Source organism: Lipophrys pholis, assembly GCF_963383615.2.
Source record: "Lipophrys pholis genome assembly, chromosome: 3".
In the NCBI taxonomy this organism is placed as follows: domain Eukaryota; kingdom Metazoa; phylum Chordata; class Actinopteri; order Blenniiformes; family Blenniidae; genus Lipophrys; species Lipophrys pholis.
Window position 1 is genome coordinate 36,202,273 of NC_137627.1, and position 18,976 is coordinate 36,221,248.

An 18,976-nucleotide genomic window follows, 5' to 3' on the forward strand; every position below is an offset into this window, starting at 1 on the left:
TGGTCTCTGTTCTGGTCCTGTTCTAGCCCTGTCCTGGTCCTGTCCTGGTCCTGTCCTGGTCCTGTCCTGGTCCTGTCCTGGTCCTGTCCTGGTCCTGTCCTGGTCCTGTTAGTGCTGCATTGATACTATTGATCAGAACATCCTACTACAGATACTGGAACATGTCATCAGGATTAAAGGTTCAGCACTAAACTGGTTTCAATCACATTGATCAGACAGGTTCTACCTCCTGATCAATCACATTGATCAGACAGGTTCTACCTCCTGATCAATCACGTTGATCAGACAGGTTCTACCTCCTGATCAATCACATTGATCAGACAGGTTCCACTTCCTTCATGTTAAAGACTCTTCAGCTCAGATTTTTAAATAAAACCCTAAACTTTACGTACAGGAAGTGGAGAAACACTGAGGCTGTTGTTTGGCCACTAGTTCGTAAAGCAGTGAACAATCCGATCGGTGAGTCTTTCCAGCTGAGTGAGGAGCTGGTGCAGAGCTGCTCAGTAACTCTGTCAGTCACACATGTTGTCCACGTATGCAGATGACGGTGTGGTAGATGTTGGCTTTGCTGGAGAACAGCTGTTATGCTGTCAATAGTCCTCCATTTTTATCATCCATCTACTCAAACATTCAGAAATCAGTGCATGGAGATTACTGCGTGTTTCACAAAAGGTTGTTTTTTTCTGGTTAGACCCAGAAGCAGAAAAACTAATTCTAAAATATATTCATAAACTGTAATAATGTCAAAATATGTTTCTACCAACAAACTTAACAATGAGCCCTGAACTGTATCAGCTTCAGTTTCTATTGATAATCTTCAATAAAACGATTCCACACGGTCCAGAAACCTTCAGTATTCTAAGTTTCTAGCTCCTCCTTGGATCATAGGAGCTGCATTCAGAATCTGCTGTGTCTGTGTGAGCTGGTCTGGCTCCGCCCACACATGCCCATCTTGGGAAGAGGAGGAAGTACTTCCTCTCCTGGTGCCATGTGCCAGAGCAGAGCTGCCTAATTGTGGGAGGAGTCAAAGGGAGGGCCTACCTTGATTGGGATTGGCTAAACCCCCGATGACACTATATAGGGTTTGATTCCTGATTGGCTGGTTGGAGCAACACACTTTTTAAAACCTGAAACCAGCCAGGCAGCTGGCTTCAGCAGGAGCTGGACGCTGCTGTTCACAAGGAGAACATTTTCACTGCGTCAGAGAACAAAGCTTTTACTAGCCGCGGAGCTGCAGCCGGCTACCGCTGGCTGATTCCACGTTGTTCGCCCGACCCATACCCACGCCATTCACAACCCGCCTACATGTTAACCGTACCGTCTGCGGTGGGACCGCGGCTTTCTTTCCTCCATTGTCCACACTCTGGAGCTCCACTATGAGCCGTCAGTCAGGGCTGCCGCTGCCGTTAGCCACCTGCTCGCACAATGCTAACTCCGCTCCCCTTCTCCTCTCCCAGCCAATCACAGGCCAGCTCACTGACATTAGGTTCAAGTAACACAAAAGAATAGGAACCAACAGAACATCATTTAACACTGCAACAACATGAAGCAACTCAAACGACCAGGACACATGACGGAAGGTGGATCAATAACCTTATAATCCACTGGTTTCCATGGTGACACATGGTGTTGGCGAAGGTCTACGCCCTAGCAAGTGACGTCCTACTTGTTAGTTAGCTCTAAGATTCATTTACACTGGTTCCAAGGTGGTTTTAAACTGGCTTAGGACTGGTTCCAGACTGGTTTAGAACTGGCTTAGGACTGGTTTAGGAATGGTTCCAGACTTGCTTAGGACTGGTTCCAAACTGGTTTCAGATTTATTTCAGACTGGTTCCAGACTGGTTTAGGGATGGTTCCAGACTGGTTTAGGGCTGGTTCCAGTCTGGTTTAGGACTGGTTCCCGACTGGTTCCGGACTGGTTTAGGGATGGTTCCAGAATGGTTTAGGACTGGTTCTGGACCGGTTTAGGACTGGTTCCAGACTGGTTCCAGACTGGTTTAGGGCTGTTTCCAGACTGGTTTAGGGCTGGTTCCAGTCTGGTTTAGGACTGGTTCCCGACTGGTTCCGGACTGGTTTAGGGATGGTTCCAGAATGGTTTAGGACTGGTTCTGGACCGGTTTAGGACTGGTTCCAGACTGGTTCCAGACTGGTTTAGGGCTGTTTCCAGACTGGTTTAGGGCTGGTGCCAGTCTGGTTTAGGACTGGTTCCAGACTGGTTCTGGATTGGTTCTGGACTGGTTAAGGCTGGTTCCAGACGGTTTAGTGATGGTTCCAGACTGGTTTAGGACTAGTTCCAGGCTGGTTTCAGATTGGTTTAACTGGTATAAGACTGGTTCCAGACTGGTTTAGGGATGGTTCCAGACTGGTTTAGGGCTGGTTCCAGTCTGGTTTAGGACTGGTTCCCGACTGGTTCCGGACTGGTTTAGGGATGGTTCCAGAATGGTTTAGGACTGGTTCTGGACCGGTTTAGGACTGGTTCCAGACTGGTTCCAGACTGGTTTAGGGCTGTTTCCAGACTGGTTTAGGGCTGGTGCCAGTCTGGTTTAGGACTGGTTCCAGACTGGTTCTGGATTGGTTCTGGACTGGTTAAGGCTGGTTCCAGACGGTTTAGTGATGGTTCCAGACTGGTTTAGGACTAGTTCCAGGCTGGTTTCAGATTGGTTTAAGACTGGTTAAGGACTGGTTCCGGACTGGTATAGGACTGGTTTAGGGATGGTTCCAGACTGGTTTAGGACTAGTTCCAGACTGGTTTCAGATTGATTTAGGACTGGTTCCAGACTGGTTCAGGACTGGTTTAGGACTGGTTCCAGATTGCTTTAGGACTAGTTCCAGAATGGTTTCAGATTGGTTTAGGACTGGTTTAGGAGGAGTTCCTGACTGGTTTAGGACTGGTTTGGACTGGTTCCAGACTGGTTTAGGGCTGGTTCCAGCCAGGTTTAGGACTGGTTCCAGACTGGTTTAGGACTGATTTAGGGGTGGTTTAGGGCTAGTTCCAGATTGGTTTAGAACTGGTTCCAGACTGGTAGAAGTCGGTGAAGCTGGAATCTGATTGGTGTTGATGGTGAAGTCATGTGACTGCGTTGTAGCTAGCTGCTAGCCTAGCATGAGGTATTTGACCAGGAGGTTCGCAGAATCCAGTTTTCTTTTTTAAATGGACCTTAAAAATCTGATCTCTGTCAAACTCGATGTGTTTCACAGAGTCTCTGATTGGCTCGTACGTCTTGATGATAATTGGACAGAGCTAAGGAGGGCGGAGAAACCACCCTCCCCAAACAAAACCCCAAGTTTCACCCATCCTGTGAGTTCCCGCCCACTCCACAAAGCCCCCCCCCCCCCCCCCCCCTCCTGACATTCAATTAGTCCGTGACCAGAGAGTTTGCTATATTTACTATTTAAACTACGTGACCAGCTAAGCTCCACCCGCTCCTGCACTCTGAGGTTGTCGAACCAAACGAACCCTCGTCACTGTGCTGCTGAAAAACAAACTGCCGACAAGTAGGACATGAAATGGCGCTGCAAAGTCAAATTCAGCCGCAGAGCAGAACTAGTCGTTGTCCACGTCAGACTCACCCACAGGCCCTGAACGCATCACTTCCTGTCAGATCGTCGCAGCGACTTTACGATTTGTTCTGGTTGTATTTCTGCAGGTTAACGTTAGCCGATACCATCCTGACCTGGGGAAGAAAAGCCTGCGATGGACGACAGAAGTGACGACAAGCGAATCCGCCAGTGTGCAGATTATTGACTGTCCTGCACTGTACTGCTCTATTTGATGATCACGTGGTTCAGGTGACACCCCCGTCTAGCTCAGTTGGTAGAGCATGAGACTCACAATCTCAGGGTAGAGGGTTCGTGTCCCATGCCAGGCGCCACCTTCCTGTGGGCTCTCCACCTGCAGGAAGGTTCTTAATCAGGTGCGATGTGATCTGGGTGTCAGTGCTCAGACTGTCACCCCCGCGACCCGGAAACGGATAAGCGGAAGAAAATGGATGGATGGATGGATGGACTAGTGGTTCAGGTGAGCTTCAGGCAGGTAAACACCTCGAACCCCCTGACGAGTTCCAGGACCAGAACGCTGTGGCCAATGGACATTTTCATGTATTTGTAACACAAACGTCTCCCGCCTGGCAGCCTGATCCTCACAGCCCGGGAACAAGGACCACCCTCACGCTGGTCTGAAGTGGTTCTGTAGGAGGCTCCAGCTCACTGGAGGACAAACCCTGGACCTGAACCTGGACCTGGACCTGAACCTAGACCTGAAGCCGCACTCCTAATCTGTTGGACATCGTCAGATTTTCAGCAGCTGCTCACCGTGTTTATGCTCACTGATTGTAAATAGTTCACGCACGCACGCACGCACGCACACGCACACGCACGCACACACACACGCACACGCACACACACACACACACACACGCGCACACACACACACACACACAAACAATGCAGTTTCACTTCAACCAGTCACCACCATATAGCGTCGGACCAACATGTGACTCAACGTGTTTCCAGCATGATGAAGCTGTGGTGTGGGGTTCACGGTTCAGGGTTTGGGGTTCAGGGTAGGATTCGGGGTTCAGGGTTTGGGGTTCAGGGTAGGATTCGGGGTTCAGGATTTGGAGTTCGGGGTTCAGAGGTTAGGGTACGGGGTTCACAGCACAGGGTTCAGGGATTGGAGTTCAGGGTACGGGGTTCACGGTATGGGGTTCGGGGTTCAGAGTACGGGGTTCGTGGTTCAGGTTTTGGGGTTCGGGGTACGGTACCGTTAGCGCAGGGGTTGCTGCTGCATCTGTCGGCCCTCTTCTCGCAGTTGGATCCGGTGAAGGAGGGGGGGCAGTGGCAGCTGTAGCCGCCGGCGGGTTCTTCCACACAGGTGCCGCGGTTGAAGCACGGCTCATCGGCACACCTGATGCCGCTGGTCTCGCAGTTCTTGCCGTAGAAGCCCTTCGGACACTCACACCAGTAGTCGTCCACCAGGTCCTGCGGCAGAGACGGGAGAGGTCAGAGGTCGCGGCGGGAATGAACTGGGACGGCGACTGGGACTCCTTCGGGCATCGGCACCTTGCAGCCGCCGCCGTTCTTGCAGGGGTTGCTGTCGCACTCGTTGGTCTCGATCTGGCAGTTCTTCCCGGAGAAGCCGGGCCGGCAGGCGCAGGTGTAGCTGCCCTGGCCCGTGTTGGTGCACGACGCCTGGTTCTGGCACGGCCGGTGGTTGGTACAGTAGTTCAGATCTGCAGGGAGGTCAGGAGAGGTCAAGCAAACTGCTGGACCAGCGTCATGTCACATTGCAGCAGAATCCTGTGGTAAACAAATGGTGATGACTTCTTCCAGAGTCACAGTCAAAACATTAAAGTATCAGATTTCTTTAAATGAGGATGAACGTGATCAGATTTCTTTAAATGAGGATGAACGTGATCAGATTTCTTTAAATGAGGATGAACGTGATCAGATTTCTTTAAATGAGGATGAACGTGAAGTGTTGAACTTCTGATCCTCATAAAACGAACAACAAAAGAAAAGTTGGGCACTAAAGAAGAAGTTTCCCTGAAACCTCAAACAAAGAGTCATTACGTCTTTTACCGAGAAAATGTGTATTTGGAGGAATGACATCAAATCGAATATCAAACCTACTTCTGTAAAAACTTCAAGAAACTACAAACGTTTTTTCTCAGACGACACAAGAATCTGAAGGTTTGTTGATCTGAACTGTTAAATCATGTTGAATCTCATTCATCGTTAGAGTACCAACCACCAGTCGCAACACGACACTTTTTATCTCATGTCTCATTTGATGGAAGTAAAATTCGAGTTTCTATGTACGGATGAACAGCGGCGTCCCACAGGGCGTTGGTACTCTGTACTCTGTACTCTGTACTCTGTCGTAGCTCCAGAACCTTTTCAACTCTTTTATTGTTTTCTCACTTTTCATTTCATGATCTTTAGGTCATGATTTTGTTTTCTAGATTCTTCCAGCCCATAAAAACTCTTGTTTCGGTGCGGAACGTACAACATTTGACTGCACATGATCAGTGTTGCCACAGTTACCTTGAAAAAAGTAATCTGATAACTGATTACTAGTTACTCCTTCAAAAGTAACTTAGATACTTTACTGATTACTTGTATTTAAAAGTAACTAAGTTAGATTACAAGTAATGTTTTAGTTACTTTCAGCAGCTGCCGACAACACCCCCTCTGATCTCTACATGAACATTACAACTGGTTTTACCAAAAACTCACTGCTGGTACAAGTTTAACCTCTGACCTCCTGCTGGTACAAGTTTAAATTCTGACCTCCTGCTGGTACACGTTTAACCTCTGACCTCCTGCTGGTACACGTTTAACCTCTGACCTCCTGCTGGTACAAGTTTAACCTTTGACCTCCTGCTGGTACAAGTTTAACCTTTGACCTCCTGCTGGTACAAGTTTAACCTCTGACCTCCTGCTGGTACACGTTTAACCTTTGACCTCCTGCTGGTACAAGTTTAACCTCTGACCTCCTGCTGGTACATGTTTAACCTTTGACCTCCTGCTGGTACATGTTTAACCTCTGACCTCCTGCTGGTACATGTTTAACCTTTGACCTCCTGCTGGTACATGTTTAACCTTTGACCTTCATTCTTTGTTGTATTTATATCTGACTCATGGTTTTATAATCAGATTTTTACTATTACTGGTATTTATTAGTACGTAGATGTAGTCTGTTTTTGTACTGTTTATCTATTTATCTATTAATTTATTTGCACTGCCTGCTCTATGCAACCTTTTAATTGCCCCCCTGGGATACATAAATTCTTTCATTAATTGACTGATTGAAAAAAGGGGCGGGGCTTCCTGCCAATATATCTTTTTACTGAGGAAAATCACAAAACGTGGTTTAACATTTCTGCTGTTGTGTTCTTGGTGCAATGATGTAGTTTAGTGATGTTAGTCTGTTCCCATTCTTTTGTGTCACCTGAACACATCGTTAGAGCGAGCTGGCCTGTGATTGGCTGAGATTGGAGAAGGGGGCGGGTCAGGTGAGGGTGCAGGCTGCATGCGATGTGTGTCTGTGTCAGTTTAAAGGAGAATGGAGGAGCAGCAGGTTCTGTTTAATAATAAAGTCGTCCTGCTGGACGCTACAGTAGTAATGCTACAATAGTAATGCTACAGTAGTAATGCTACAGTAGTAACGCTACAATAGTAATGCTACAGTAGTAACGCTACAGTAGTAACGCTACAATAGTAATGCTACAGTAGTAACGCTACAGTAGAAACGCTACAGTAGTAACGCTACAGTAGTAATGCTACAGTAGTAACGCTACAGTAGTAACGCTACAATAGTAATGCTACAGTAGTAACGCTACAGTAGTAACGCTACAATAGTAATGCTACAGTAGTAACGCTACAGTAGAAACGCTACAATAGTAACGCTACAGTAGTAATGCTACAGTAGTAACGCTACAATAGTAACGCTACAGTAGTAACGCTGCAATAGTAACGCTACAGTAGTAACGCTACAGTAGAAACGCTACAATAGTAACGCTACAGTAGTAATGCTACAGTAGTAACGCTACAATAGTAACGCTACAGTAGTAACGCTACAGTAGTAACGCTACAATAGTAACGCTACAATAGTAACGCTACGGTAGAAACGCTACAGTAGAAACGCTACAGTAGTAACGCTACAGTAGTAACGCTACAGTAGTAATGCTACAGTAGTAACGCTAAAGTAGTAACGCTACAGTAGAAACGCTACAATAGTAACGCTACAGTAGCAACGCTACAGTAGTAACGCTATAGTAGTAATGCTACAGTAGTAACGCCACAGTAGTAACACTACAATCGTAACACTACAGTAGTAACGCTAAAATAGTAACGCCACAGTAGTAACGCTATAGTAGTAATGCTACAGTAGTAACGCTACAGTAGTAACGCTACAATAGTAACACTACAATAGTGATGCTGAAATAGTAACGCTACAATAGTTCTGATACAATAGTAAAGCTAAAATAGTAACGCTACAATAGTAACGCTACAGTAGTAACGCTATAGTAGTAATGCTACAGTAGTAACGCTACAGTAGTAACGCTACAATAGTAACGCTACAGTAGTAACGCTACAATAGTAACGCTACAGTAGTAACGCTGCAATAGTAACGCTACAATAGTAACGCTACAGTAGTAACGCTAAAATAGTAATGCTACAATAGTAACGCTGCAATAGTAACACTACAATAGTAATGCTGCAGTAGTAACGCTACAATAGTAACGCTACAGTAGTAACACAATAGTGATGCTGAAATAGTAACGCTACAATAGTTCTGATACAATAGTAACGCCACGATAGTAATGCCACGATAGTAACGCCGCAATAGTAACGCTACAATAGTAATGAAACAATATTAACCCTACAATAGTAACGCTACAATAGTAACGAAACAATATTAACCCTACAATAGTAACGCTACAATAGTAATGCTACAATAGTAACACCACGATAGTAACGCCACGATAGTAACGCCACGATAGTAACGCCGCGATAGTAACGCTACAATAGTAACGCCACAATATTAACCCTACAGTAGTAACGCTACAATAGTAACGCCACAATATTAACCCTACAATAGTAACGCTACAATAGTAATGCTACAATAGTAATGCTGCAATAGTAACACTACAATAGTAATGCCACAATAGTAACTCTACAATAGTAACACTGTAATGTTAACTCTGCAATAGTAACGCCGCAATAGTTCTTCTAAAATAGTTCTGCTAAAATAGTAACTCTACAATAGTAACACTGTAATGTTAACTCTGCAATAGTAACGCCACAATAGTAACGCCACAATAGTAACGCCACAATAGTAACGCTACGATAGTAATACTACAATAGTTCTGCGACAATAGTAATACTACAATAGTAACGCTACAATAGTAACCCTACAATAGTAGCGCTACAATAGTTCTGCTAAAATAGCTCTGCTAAAATAGTAACGCTACAATAGTAATACTACAATATTTCTGCATAAATATTAACCCTACAATAGTAACGCTACAATAGTCACGCTACAATAGTAACGCCACAATAGTAACGCCACAATATAAACCCTACAATAGTAACGCTACAATAGTAACGCTGTAACATTAACTCTGCAATAGTAACGCTGCAATAGTAACGCTACAGTAGTAACACTACAGTAGTAACGCCACAATATTAACCCTACAATAGTAACGCTACAATAGTAATGCTACAATAGTAACGCTGTAATATTAACTCTGCAACAGTAACGCTACAATAGTTCTGCTACAATAGTAATGCTACAATAGTACTGCTACAATAGTAACACCACGATCGTAACACCACGATAGTAACACTACAATAGTAACGCCGCAATAGTAACGCTACGATAGTAACGCTACGATAGTAACGCTACAATAATAACGCGACAATAGTAATGCTACAATATTAACACTACAACAGTAACGCTACAATAGTAAGGCTAAAATAGTAACGCTACCATAGTAATGCTACAATAGTAACTCTACAATAGTAACGCTGTAATATTAACTCTGCAATAGTAACTCTACAATAGTAACACCGCAATAGTAACGCTATAATAGTGACACTGCAATAGTAACGCCGCAATTTAACGCCACAATAGTAACGCTGCAATAGTAACGCTACAATAGTAATGCTACAATAGTAACGCCACAATAGTAATGCCACAATAGTAACGCCGCAATAGTAACGCTGCGATAGTAACGCTATGATAGTAACGCTACGATAGTAATGCTACAATATTAACGCTACAATAGTAAGGCTAAAATAGTAATGCTACAATAGTAACTCTACAATAGTAACGCTACAGTAGTAACGCTGTAATATTAACGCTACAATAGAAATGCTACAATAATAGCACTACAATTGTAATGCTGTAATCTTAATGCTACAATAGTAACACTACAATAGTAACGCTACAATAGTAACGCTAAATAGTAACGTTACAATAGTAACGCTGTAATATTAACATCATCATCTTCCTCACCATCTTCCTCAACACGGTCATCATTGTCATCACAACCATCTTCCTCATCACCGTCATCATCATCGTTGTCATCGTCATCTTCTTCCTCTTCATCATTGTCCGTCATCTTCCTCATCATCATCATCGTCATGACCATCTTCCTCATCATTGTCATGATGGTCATCATCACCATCTTCCTCATCTCTGCCACCATCACCACAATCTTCCTCATTTCGGTCATCATCGTCATCATCAACATCTTCCTCATCTCGGCCATCTTCCTCATCATCGTCATCATCACCATCTTCCTCATCTCGGCCATCATCATCATAATCACGGTCTTCGTCATCTTCTTCATCATCTTCCTCATCATCATCATCACTTTCATCCTTTGCGTCTGGAGCTGTTTTTCTCCCTCTGTGTTTCATGCTCCGTTGTGATTGGTCGATATGCAGAGGAAACGCCGCTGTACGTTGGACTGACTCCTCCCACTGAATTCAGTTATCGACATGTTTTTAATAAGAAGTTCAACGTTCCGTCTTCAGTTCCGTCAAACTCCAGCCGAGTCTGACGTTGAAGAAAGTTAGAGAAAAGCTAAAGGCGACACTTTACCAGAAAACCCTGGAAAAAGTTTGGTTAAAAATAACCAAGGAGAATCGTGGTGAAAGCCTGCTCAGCTGGGGTCAACCAGGAAGTCATTAGTAACTAATTAGAAGTATTTCCTCCTTTTCTACTTTTACATTCCATGTTCAAATGACAGTTCATAACTCTGCTGATTTTATTGATTATTGTCAAATTAGTTATCGAAAGGTGAATTAAGACAATAAGACACTAACATTATTGGTCATGTGAGTTCAGAGTAGTTCTACATATCGTGCCGTTAGCGCCTCTAACGTGTCGTCACAATTCATAAACACCAGTGAACTAAACGTGGGAACGTGTGGATGGTCAAATGCTGGTCCTGGTCATCACGGTCTTAGTAACAAAGTTTCCTCTGTGGCGTCATAACTCCCAGTCCATATTCTCCTGGACTTGGTACTTTTAGTTTGACAGTCACCGTAATAACAATCCAACTCTGTAGTTTTATTTTGACAGTCACTGTAATACACTATGTTCTCCCAGTGTTAATGTTTAGACCTCATTCTTCTCTGCTGCATATGCGTGCGTGCGTGCGTGCGTGCGTGCGTGCGTGCGTGCGTGCGTGCGTGCGTGCGTGCGTGCGTGCGTGCAGTTCTAAAACTAACAACAGCACCAACTAGTGGACAACATGGAAACTACATGGTTTTCAGAATGTGTGTTCTCTAAACCCTGCAGCTAAAAACAATGACGCGACTAATTTAGGAATTTTAATGTGTTAAGGAGCTTCATATCTCAGGGTGACGCATTCAGGAGTATCACTTAACTTTGACCTTATTTCTTTTGCTTCTTTTTAAATTTGGTGGGTGGTGCACTCAATAGTCCGGAAATGATGGTGTACATATGTATAGACCCAGTGAGACACAGCTAGACCCAGTCAGAATCGGTTAGACCAGGTCAGACCCGGTTAGGCCCGGTTAGACCCGGGCAGACCCGGTTAGACCCAGTCAGACCCGGTAAGACCCAGTTAGACCCGGTCAGACCCGGTTAGACCCAGTCAGACCCGGTCAGACCCAGTAAGACCCGGTTAGACCCGGTCAGACCTAGTCAGACCCAGTCAGACCCGGTCAGACCCGGTCAGACTCAGTTAGACCCGGTCAGACCCGGTCCCTGGAGGTTGGGACCCACCTTGGTCGCAGTACAGGCCTCCCCAGCCCTCCTGACAGTTGCACTGCCACGGCTGCTGGCAGGTCCCATGAAGGCAGCCCGGGTGTCGGGCACACTCGTCACAGCGCTTGCCCTGCCAGCCCTGCTGGCACACACACTCCCCCGGGGACCGGCAGAACCCGTGCTCGTCACTGCAGCCCGCCGCACAGATGGCTGATGGGAGGAGGAGAAGAAGGAGGAGGAGGAGGAGGAGGAGGAGGAGGAGGAGGAGAAGGAGGAGGAGGAGGAGAGAAGATCACCGTCATTCTCAGGTTCATCGTCAGAAACAACACAACTCCCCTCTAAAGCCCCCCCCCCCCACACACACACACACACACACACACACACACACACACACACACACACACTCTTGTGAAGCAGCTGGCTGCACAACAAAAGCAACACATGCCGTCTCCTTTCACGCACGGTGGCGCTCATTAAGCTGCAGCGGGGGGGGGGGGGGGGGGGGGGGCATTGTTAGGCTCAAAACAAAGGGGTCTCTCTCACTCACACACTCACACACACTCACACACTGGAAATGACAAAAGCTTGAAGATCTTTTATTATTTTGCATAATAAGTAGGAAGAGGAGAAGGAGGAGGAGACGTTGGGACAGAAGTGGAGGCAGAGGCAAAGCAGAGGTGAAAGTTCATACAGAAACATGATGAGATGAGAGTTTTATGGTTTTAAAGTTTGATTTCTCCAGAAATCCACCAAATCCTTGGTTTGTCTGAAACTTACGTTTTTGTTTCAGTAAAAATTTCAGATGTAATTTTTCTTTCAAAATGTACTTAGAGCTCACAGCAGTTTGCACAACATCTCACTTGCTGGAACTTCCTGTAACATCCTGTCGCTCTGTAAAATCCTATATAATCCTGTCACTTCCTGTTTCAGCTTCCACCACCCTGTCACTTCCTGTTTCAGCTTCCACCACCCTGTCACTTCCTGTTTCAGCTTCCACCACCCTGGACTTCTCGTCACTCCCTGTAAACAAGGACTAGATTGAGGAACAGTTTCTACCAACAATCACCACAGAACAACACAGTGAACAAAACACAACACACATGCTACATTCCACCACCCTGTCACTTCCTGTAACAGCTCATGCAACTTCCTGTAACATCATGTAACTTCCTGTCACATCATGGAAATTCCTATAACATCATTTAACTTCCTTTAACATCAGGTAACTTCCTGTGACATCATGTAACATCATGAAACGTCAGGTAACTTCCTGTAGGATTGTGTAACTTCCTATAACATCATGTAACTTCCTGTAACTTCCTGTAGGATTGTGTAAATTCCTGTAACATCATGTGACTTCCTGTAATATGTAACATTGTGCAACTTCCTCTGACATAATGAAGCGTCATTTAACTTCAAGTGACATCATGTAGAAACATGTAACTTCCTGTAACATCATGCAACTTCCTGTGACATCATGTAACTTCCTGTAATATCATGTAACATAATGCGACTTCTTGTGACATCATGCGACTTCTTGTGACATCATGCAACTTCCTGTGACATCATGTAACTTCCTGTAATATCATGTGACATCATGCGACTTCTTGTGACATCATGCAACTTCCTGTGACATCATGTAACTTCCTGTAATATCATGTGACATCATGCGACTTCTTGTGACATCATGCAACTTCCTGTGAAATAACGAAACATCATGACACTTCCTGTAACTTAATTTAAATTCCTGTAACATCATGTAACTTCCTGTAATATCATGTAACATCGTGCAACTTCCTCTGACATCATGCAACTTCCTGTGAGATCGTGTAACTTCCTGTGACATAATGAAACATCATGACACTTCCTGTAACATCATGACACTTCCTGTAACATCAGGTAGAATCATGTAACGTCCTGTAACATCATGTAACTTCTTGTAATATCATGAAACATCAGGTAACTTCCTGGAGCATTGTGTAACTTCCTGTAACATTAACTTCCTATAACATCATGAAACATTATGTAGCATCAGGTAACTTCCTGTAACTTCCTGAAACATCATGTACCTTCCTCTAACATCATGTAACCTACTGTAACATCAGTTAACTTCCTGTTACTTTATTTAACTTCCTGTAACATCATGTAACTTCCTATAGCATCATGTAACTTCCTGTAACTTCAAGCAACTTCCTGTAGCATCATGTAAATTCCTGTTACTTTATTTAACTTCCTGTAACATCATGTAACCTCCTGTAACATCATGTAACCTACTGTAACATCAGTTAACTTCCTGTAACATCATGTGACATCATGCAACTTCCTGGTTATATTCCTGTAACTTCCTGTAAAATCATTTAACTTCTTGTAACATCATAAAACATTGTGTAACATCAGGTAACTTCCTGTAGCATTGTGTGACTTCCTGGAACATTATTTAACTTCCTGTGACATCATGTAACTTCCTGTAACATCAGTTAATTTCCTGGAACATCATGTAACTTACTGTAATATCATGTAACATCCTGCAACATCCTCTAACTTCCTGTAACATCATGTAAGATCCTGTAACTTCCTGCAACATCCTGTAACTTCCTGTAATATCATGTAACTTCCTGTAACATCATGTAACATCCTGTAACTTCCTACAACATCCTGTAACTTCCTGTAACATCAGTTAATTTCCTTGAAAACATTATGTAACTTCTTGTAATATCATGTAATTTCATTTGACATCATGCAACTTCCTGTAGCATCAGATAACTTCCTGTAACATCATGTAACTTCCTGCAAAGTCATTCTCTTACTATTAGTGGTATTTAGCCAGTGACAGAGTTGTAGTCTGTTGCTGCACTATTTATCTATTTATTTATTTATTTATTTATTTATCTATTTATTTGCACTTTTTGTTTCCCCCTGGGGATAAATAAAATCTTTTATTGATTGGTTGATTGAAAAAGGGGCGGGGCTTCCTGCCAATTAATCTTTTTAATTGTGTTTCCTGAACGCACCGTTAGAGCAAGTCGGCCTGTGATTGGCTAAGAGTGGGGAAGAGGGCAGGTCAGATGAGTGTGTGTGTGTGTGTGTGTGTGTGTGTGTGTGTGTGTGTGTGTGTGTGTGTGTGTGTGTGTGTGTGTGTGTGTGTGTGTGTGTGTGTGTGTGTGTGTGTGTGTGTGTGTGTGTCAATAATAAAGCGGCCTTACAGACAAGAAACTCGTCCTGCAGGACGCTACGATAGTAACGCTAAAATAGTAATGCTACGATAGTAACGCTAAAATAGTAATGCTACAATAGTAACGCTACAATAGTAACGCAAAGATAGTAACGCTACGATAGTAACGCTACGATAGTAATGCTACGATAGCAACTCTAGAATAGTAACGCTATGATAGTAACGCTACGATAGTAACGCTACGATAGTAACGCTACGATAGCAACTCTAGAATAGTAACGATACAATAGTAACGTTACAATAGTAAATCTACAATAGTAATGCTACAATAGTAACTCGGCAGTAGTTATGCTACAATAGTAATGCTATAAAAGTAACTCAACAACAGTAACACTACAATAGTAACTCTACAATAGTAACACTACAATAGTAACACTACAATAGTAACTCTACAAAAGTAACTCTACAACAGTAGCGGTACAATGTTAACGCTACAATAGTAGCTCTACAATAGTAATGCTACAAGAGCAACTCTCCAATAGTAACGCTGCAATAGTAATGCTACAAAAGTAACTCTACAAAAGTAGCGCTACAATTGTAACGCTACAATAGTAATATTACAATAGTAACTCTACAATAGTAACGCTACAATAGTAATAGTAACGCTACAATAGTAACTCTACATAGTAATACAACAATAGTAACTCTACAATACTAATGGTAATTCTACAATAGTAACTTTACAATAGTAATGCTACAAGAGCAACTCTCCAATAGTAACGCTGCAATAGTAATGCTACAAAAGTAACTCTACAAAAGTAGCGCTACAATGGTAACGCTACAATAGTAATATTACAATAGTAACTCTACAAAAGTAACTCTACAACAGTAACGGTACAATGGTAACGCTACAATAGTATCTCTACAATAGTAATGCTACAAGAGCAACTCTCCAATTGTAACGCTGCAATAGTAATATTACAATAGTAATGCTACAATAGTAATAGTAACGCTACAATAGTAACTACATAGTAATACAAGAATAGTAACTCTACAATAGTAATGGTAATTCTACAATAGTAACGCTACAATAGTAATGGTAATTCTACAATAGTAACTTTACAATAGTAATGCTACAAGAGCAACTCTACAATAGTAACTCTACAACAGTAGCGCTACAATGGCAACGCTACAATTGTAACTCTACAATAGTAACGCTACAATAGTAATTACAATAGTAACACTACAATAGTAACTCTACAATAGTAACTCTACAAAAGTAACGGTACAATGGTAACGGTACAATGGTAACGCTACAATAGTATCTCTACAATAGTAATGCTACAAGAGCAACTCTCCAATAGTAACGCTGCAATAGTAATGCTACAAAAATAACTCTACAAAAGTAGCGCTACAATGGTAACGCTACAATAGTAATATTACAATAGTAACTCTACAATAGTAATGCTACAATAGTAATAGTAATGCTACAATAGTAACTCTACATAGTAATACAACAATAGTAACTCTACAATAGTAATGGTAATTCTACAATAGTAACGCTACAATGGTAACTCTACCATAGCAACGCTACAATAGTAACTCTACAATAGCAGTGCTGCAAAAGTAACTCTACAATAGTAATAGTAATTCTACAATAGTAACTCTACAATAGTAATGCTACAAGAGCAACGCTACAATAGCAACGCTACAATAGTAACTCTACAATAGCAGTGCTGCAAAAGTAACTCTACAATAGTAATAGTAATTCTACAATAGTAACTCTACAATAGTAATGCTACAAGCGCAACTCTATCAATAGTAACACTGCAATAGTGACGCTACAAAAGTAACTCTACAACAGTAATGCGACAATAGTAAGGCTGCAATAGTAATGCTACAATAGTAATGCTACAATAGTAATATTACGATAGTAATGCTACAATAGCAACGCTATTCAATAGTCACTTTACAATAGTAATTCTGCAATAGTAAAGCTACGATAGTAATACTACAATAGTAACTCTACAATGGTAATGCTACAATAGTAACGTTACAATAAAAATTCTGCAATAGTAATGCTACAATAGTAATACTACAATAGTAACTCTACAATAGTAATAGCAACGCTGCAATAGTAACTCTACATAGTAATACTACAATAATAACTCTATAATAGTAACGCTACAATAGTAACTCTACATAGTAATACTACAATAATAACTCTATAATAGTAACGCTACAATAGTAACTCTACATAGTAATACTACAATAATAACTCTATAATAGTAACGCTACAATAGTAACTCTGCAATAGTAATGCTACAATAGTAAAGCTGCAATATTAACATCATCATCGTCCTCATCACGAGCTAACCAAGAGCTAACCACGAGCTAACCAAGAGCTAACCACGAGCTAACCAAGAGCTAACCACGAGCTAACCACGAGCTTACTACAAGTTTGGCTTTTCCACCAAAAGAACCAGGTTCTAGTTCAGTTCTTAATGAGCAGCTCCAAAGAACAGGTTCTTTTTCCAGCGTTAACGGCGCCAGTAGAACCACCTCATCACGTCACTGGTTCCACCAACGTAGCGCCGGCAGGATCCAGGAACCAGGAGACGGACTGTCCCAGTGGTTTGGTCCGGGTCGCTCCATCTAGTCTGACCTGAACCTCAGGAAGACATTGAGTCTCCTCGTCGCTCTATTGATGGTTCTTGGACGTTCCATAGTGACTTTCTGCTCCTTTCACTTTATTTCTGGACGTGTCTGAATCAAAAGCTTCAACATGGAGGAATGAAGGTGTAGAATGATAGAACTGCTCTACAGCCGTTTCCATGGTAACCTAGGTAACCACTCTGATTAAAGTTCTCTTTCACATGAAGCCATTAAAAGGCTCATTTTAGCTCTAAACACTCCAAGTTTTCATTTCCAGTAGTTTGTAGTTTGTTTAGTAGTTCCTGAGGAACCAGAAGTCTGGCTTCATTAGAAAGAAGTTCTGTGGAGCGTCTCATAGCAGAGCGCCCCCTGCTGCTGAAGTTAGTCACAATGTCACCATGAAAAGCCTGAAAAGAACTGGTTCTAGGTTCTAGATCCACCACTCCGGGGCTCCGTGCTCCTGTAGAGTTCAGAAAGCCGGTTCAACCTCGCTTCCTCCTCGTAGGTAGAGATAACTCCGCCCCCAGCTGATGACGTGTCAGATCCCGCTCTGGTGCTAAATCTGGCCCTGGACCAGAACTAGAACCTGGTTCTTTCCGGTGGAAAAGCCCCCTGAGAGGTCTATAGTGGCCCGAGAGGTAGGTGGTCTACAGGTGGTGACAAGAAACCAGACTCTTTAAACTGACTCAAGGGTTTATGAGTCTTTCATCCAAGTGAACCGGGTGTCTGAGTCAGAGTCAGTTGCGCCATTTCCAGCCTCTCCATGACCTGGATTTGGGTATTTACCTGTATTAGTTTGTATTAGTTTCATTTTTTCCTCCAACATTCAATTTTTTTTTTTACCAGTATCAACAAATCAACGTGATGTTCAAAGATGAACGACTCTGTGTAATGAGTCCGAGGAGGTGAACGACTCTACGTAACGAGTCAGAGGAGGTGAACGACTACATAACGAGTCAGAGGAGGTGAACGACTCTACGTAACGAGTCAGAGGAGGTGAACGACTACATAACGAGTCAGAGGAGGTGAACGACTCTACGTAACGAGTCAGAGGAGGTGAACGACTCTACATGACGAGTCAGAGGAGGTGAACGACTCTACGTAACGAGTCAGAGGAGGTGAACGACTCTACATGACGAGTCAGAGGAGGTGAACGACTACATAACGAGTCAGAGGAGGTGAACGACTCTACATAACGAGTCAGAGGAGGTGAACGACTACATAACGAGTCAGAGGAGGTGAACGACTCTACGTAACGAGTCAGAGGAGGTGAACGACTACATAACGAGTCAGAGGAGGTGAACGACTCTGCGTAATGAGTCAGAGGAGGTGAACGACTCTACGTAACAAGTCGACTAGCAGCAGCTATTAGCAGTAGCAGCAAGGACAAACATCGTACA

The 18,976-nt window shown here is 43.2% G+C and overlaps 1 protein-coding gene across 1 annotated transcript in view; it reads right to left on the minus strand.

The window, feature by feature from the left end:
* dlc (deltaC) overlaps positions 1–18,976 on the minus strand; it is a 111,059-nt gene that overhangs the window by 89,762 nt on the left and 2,321 nt on the right. Inside the window, exons 5-7 of the mRNA XM_080460064.1 lie at positions 11,768–11,959; positions 5,062–5,231; positions 4,764–4,980 (exon numbers count right to left, since the gene is read on the minus strand). Coding sequence (XP_080316190.1) covers positions 4,764–4,980; positions 5,062–5,231; positions 11,768–11,959 — 579 coding nt within the window. The remainder of the gene's footprint in view (positions 1–4,763; positions 4,981–5,061; positions 5,232–11,767; positions 11,960–18,976) is intronic.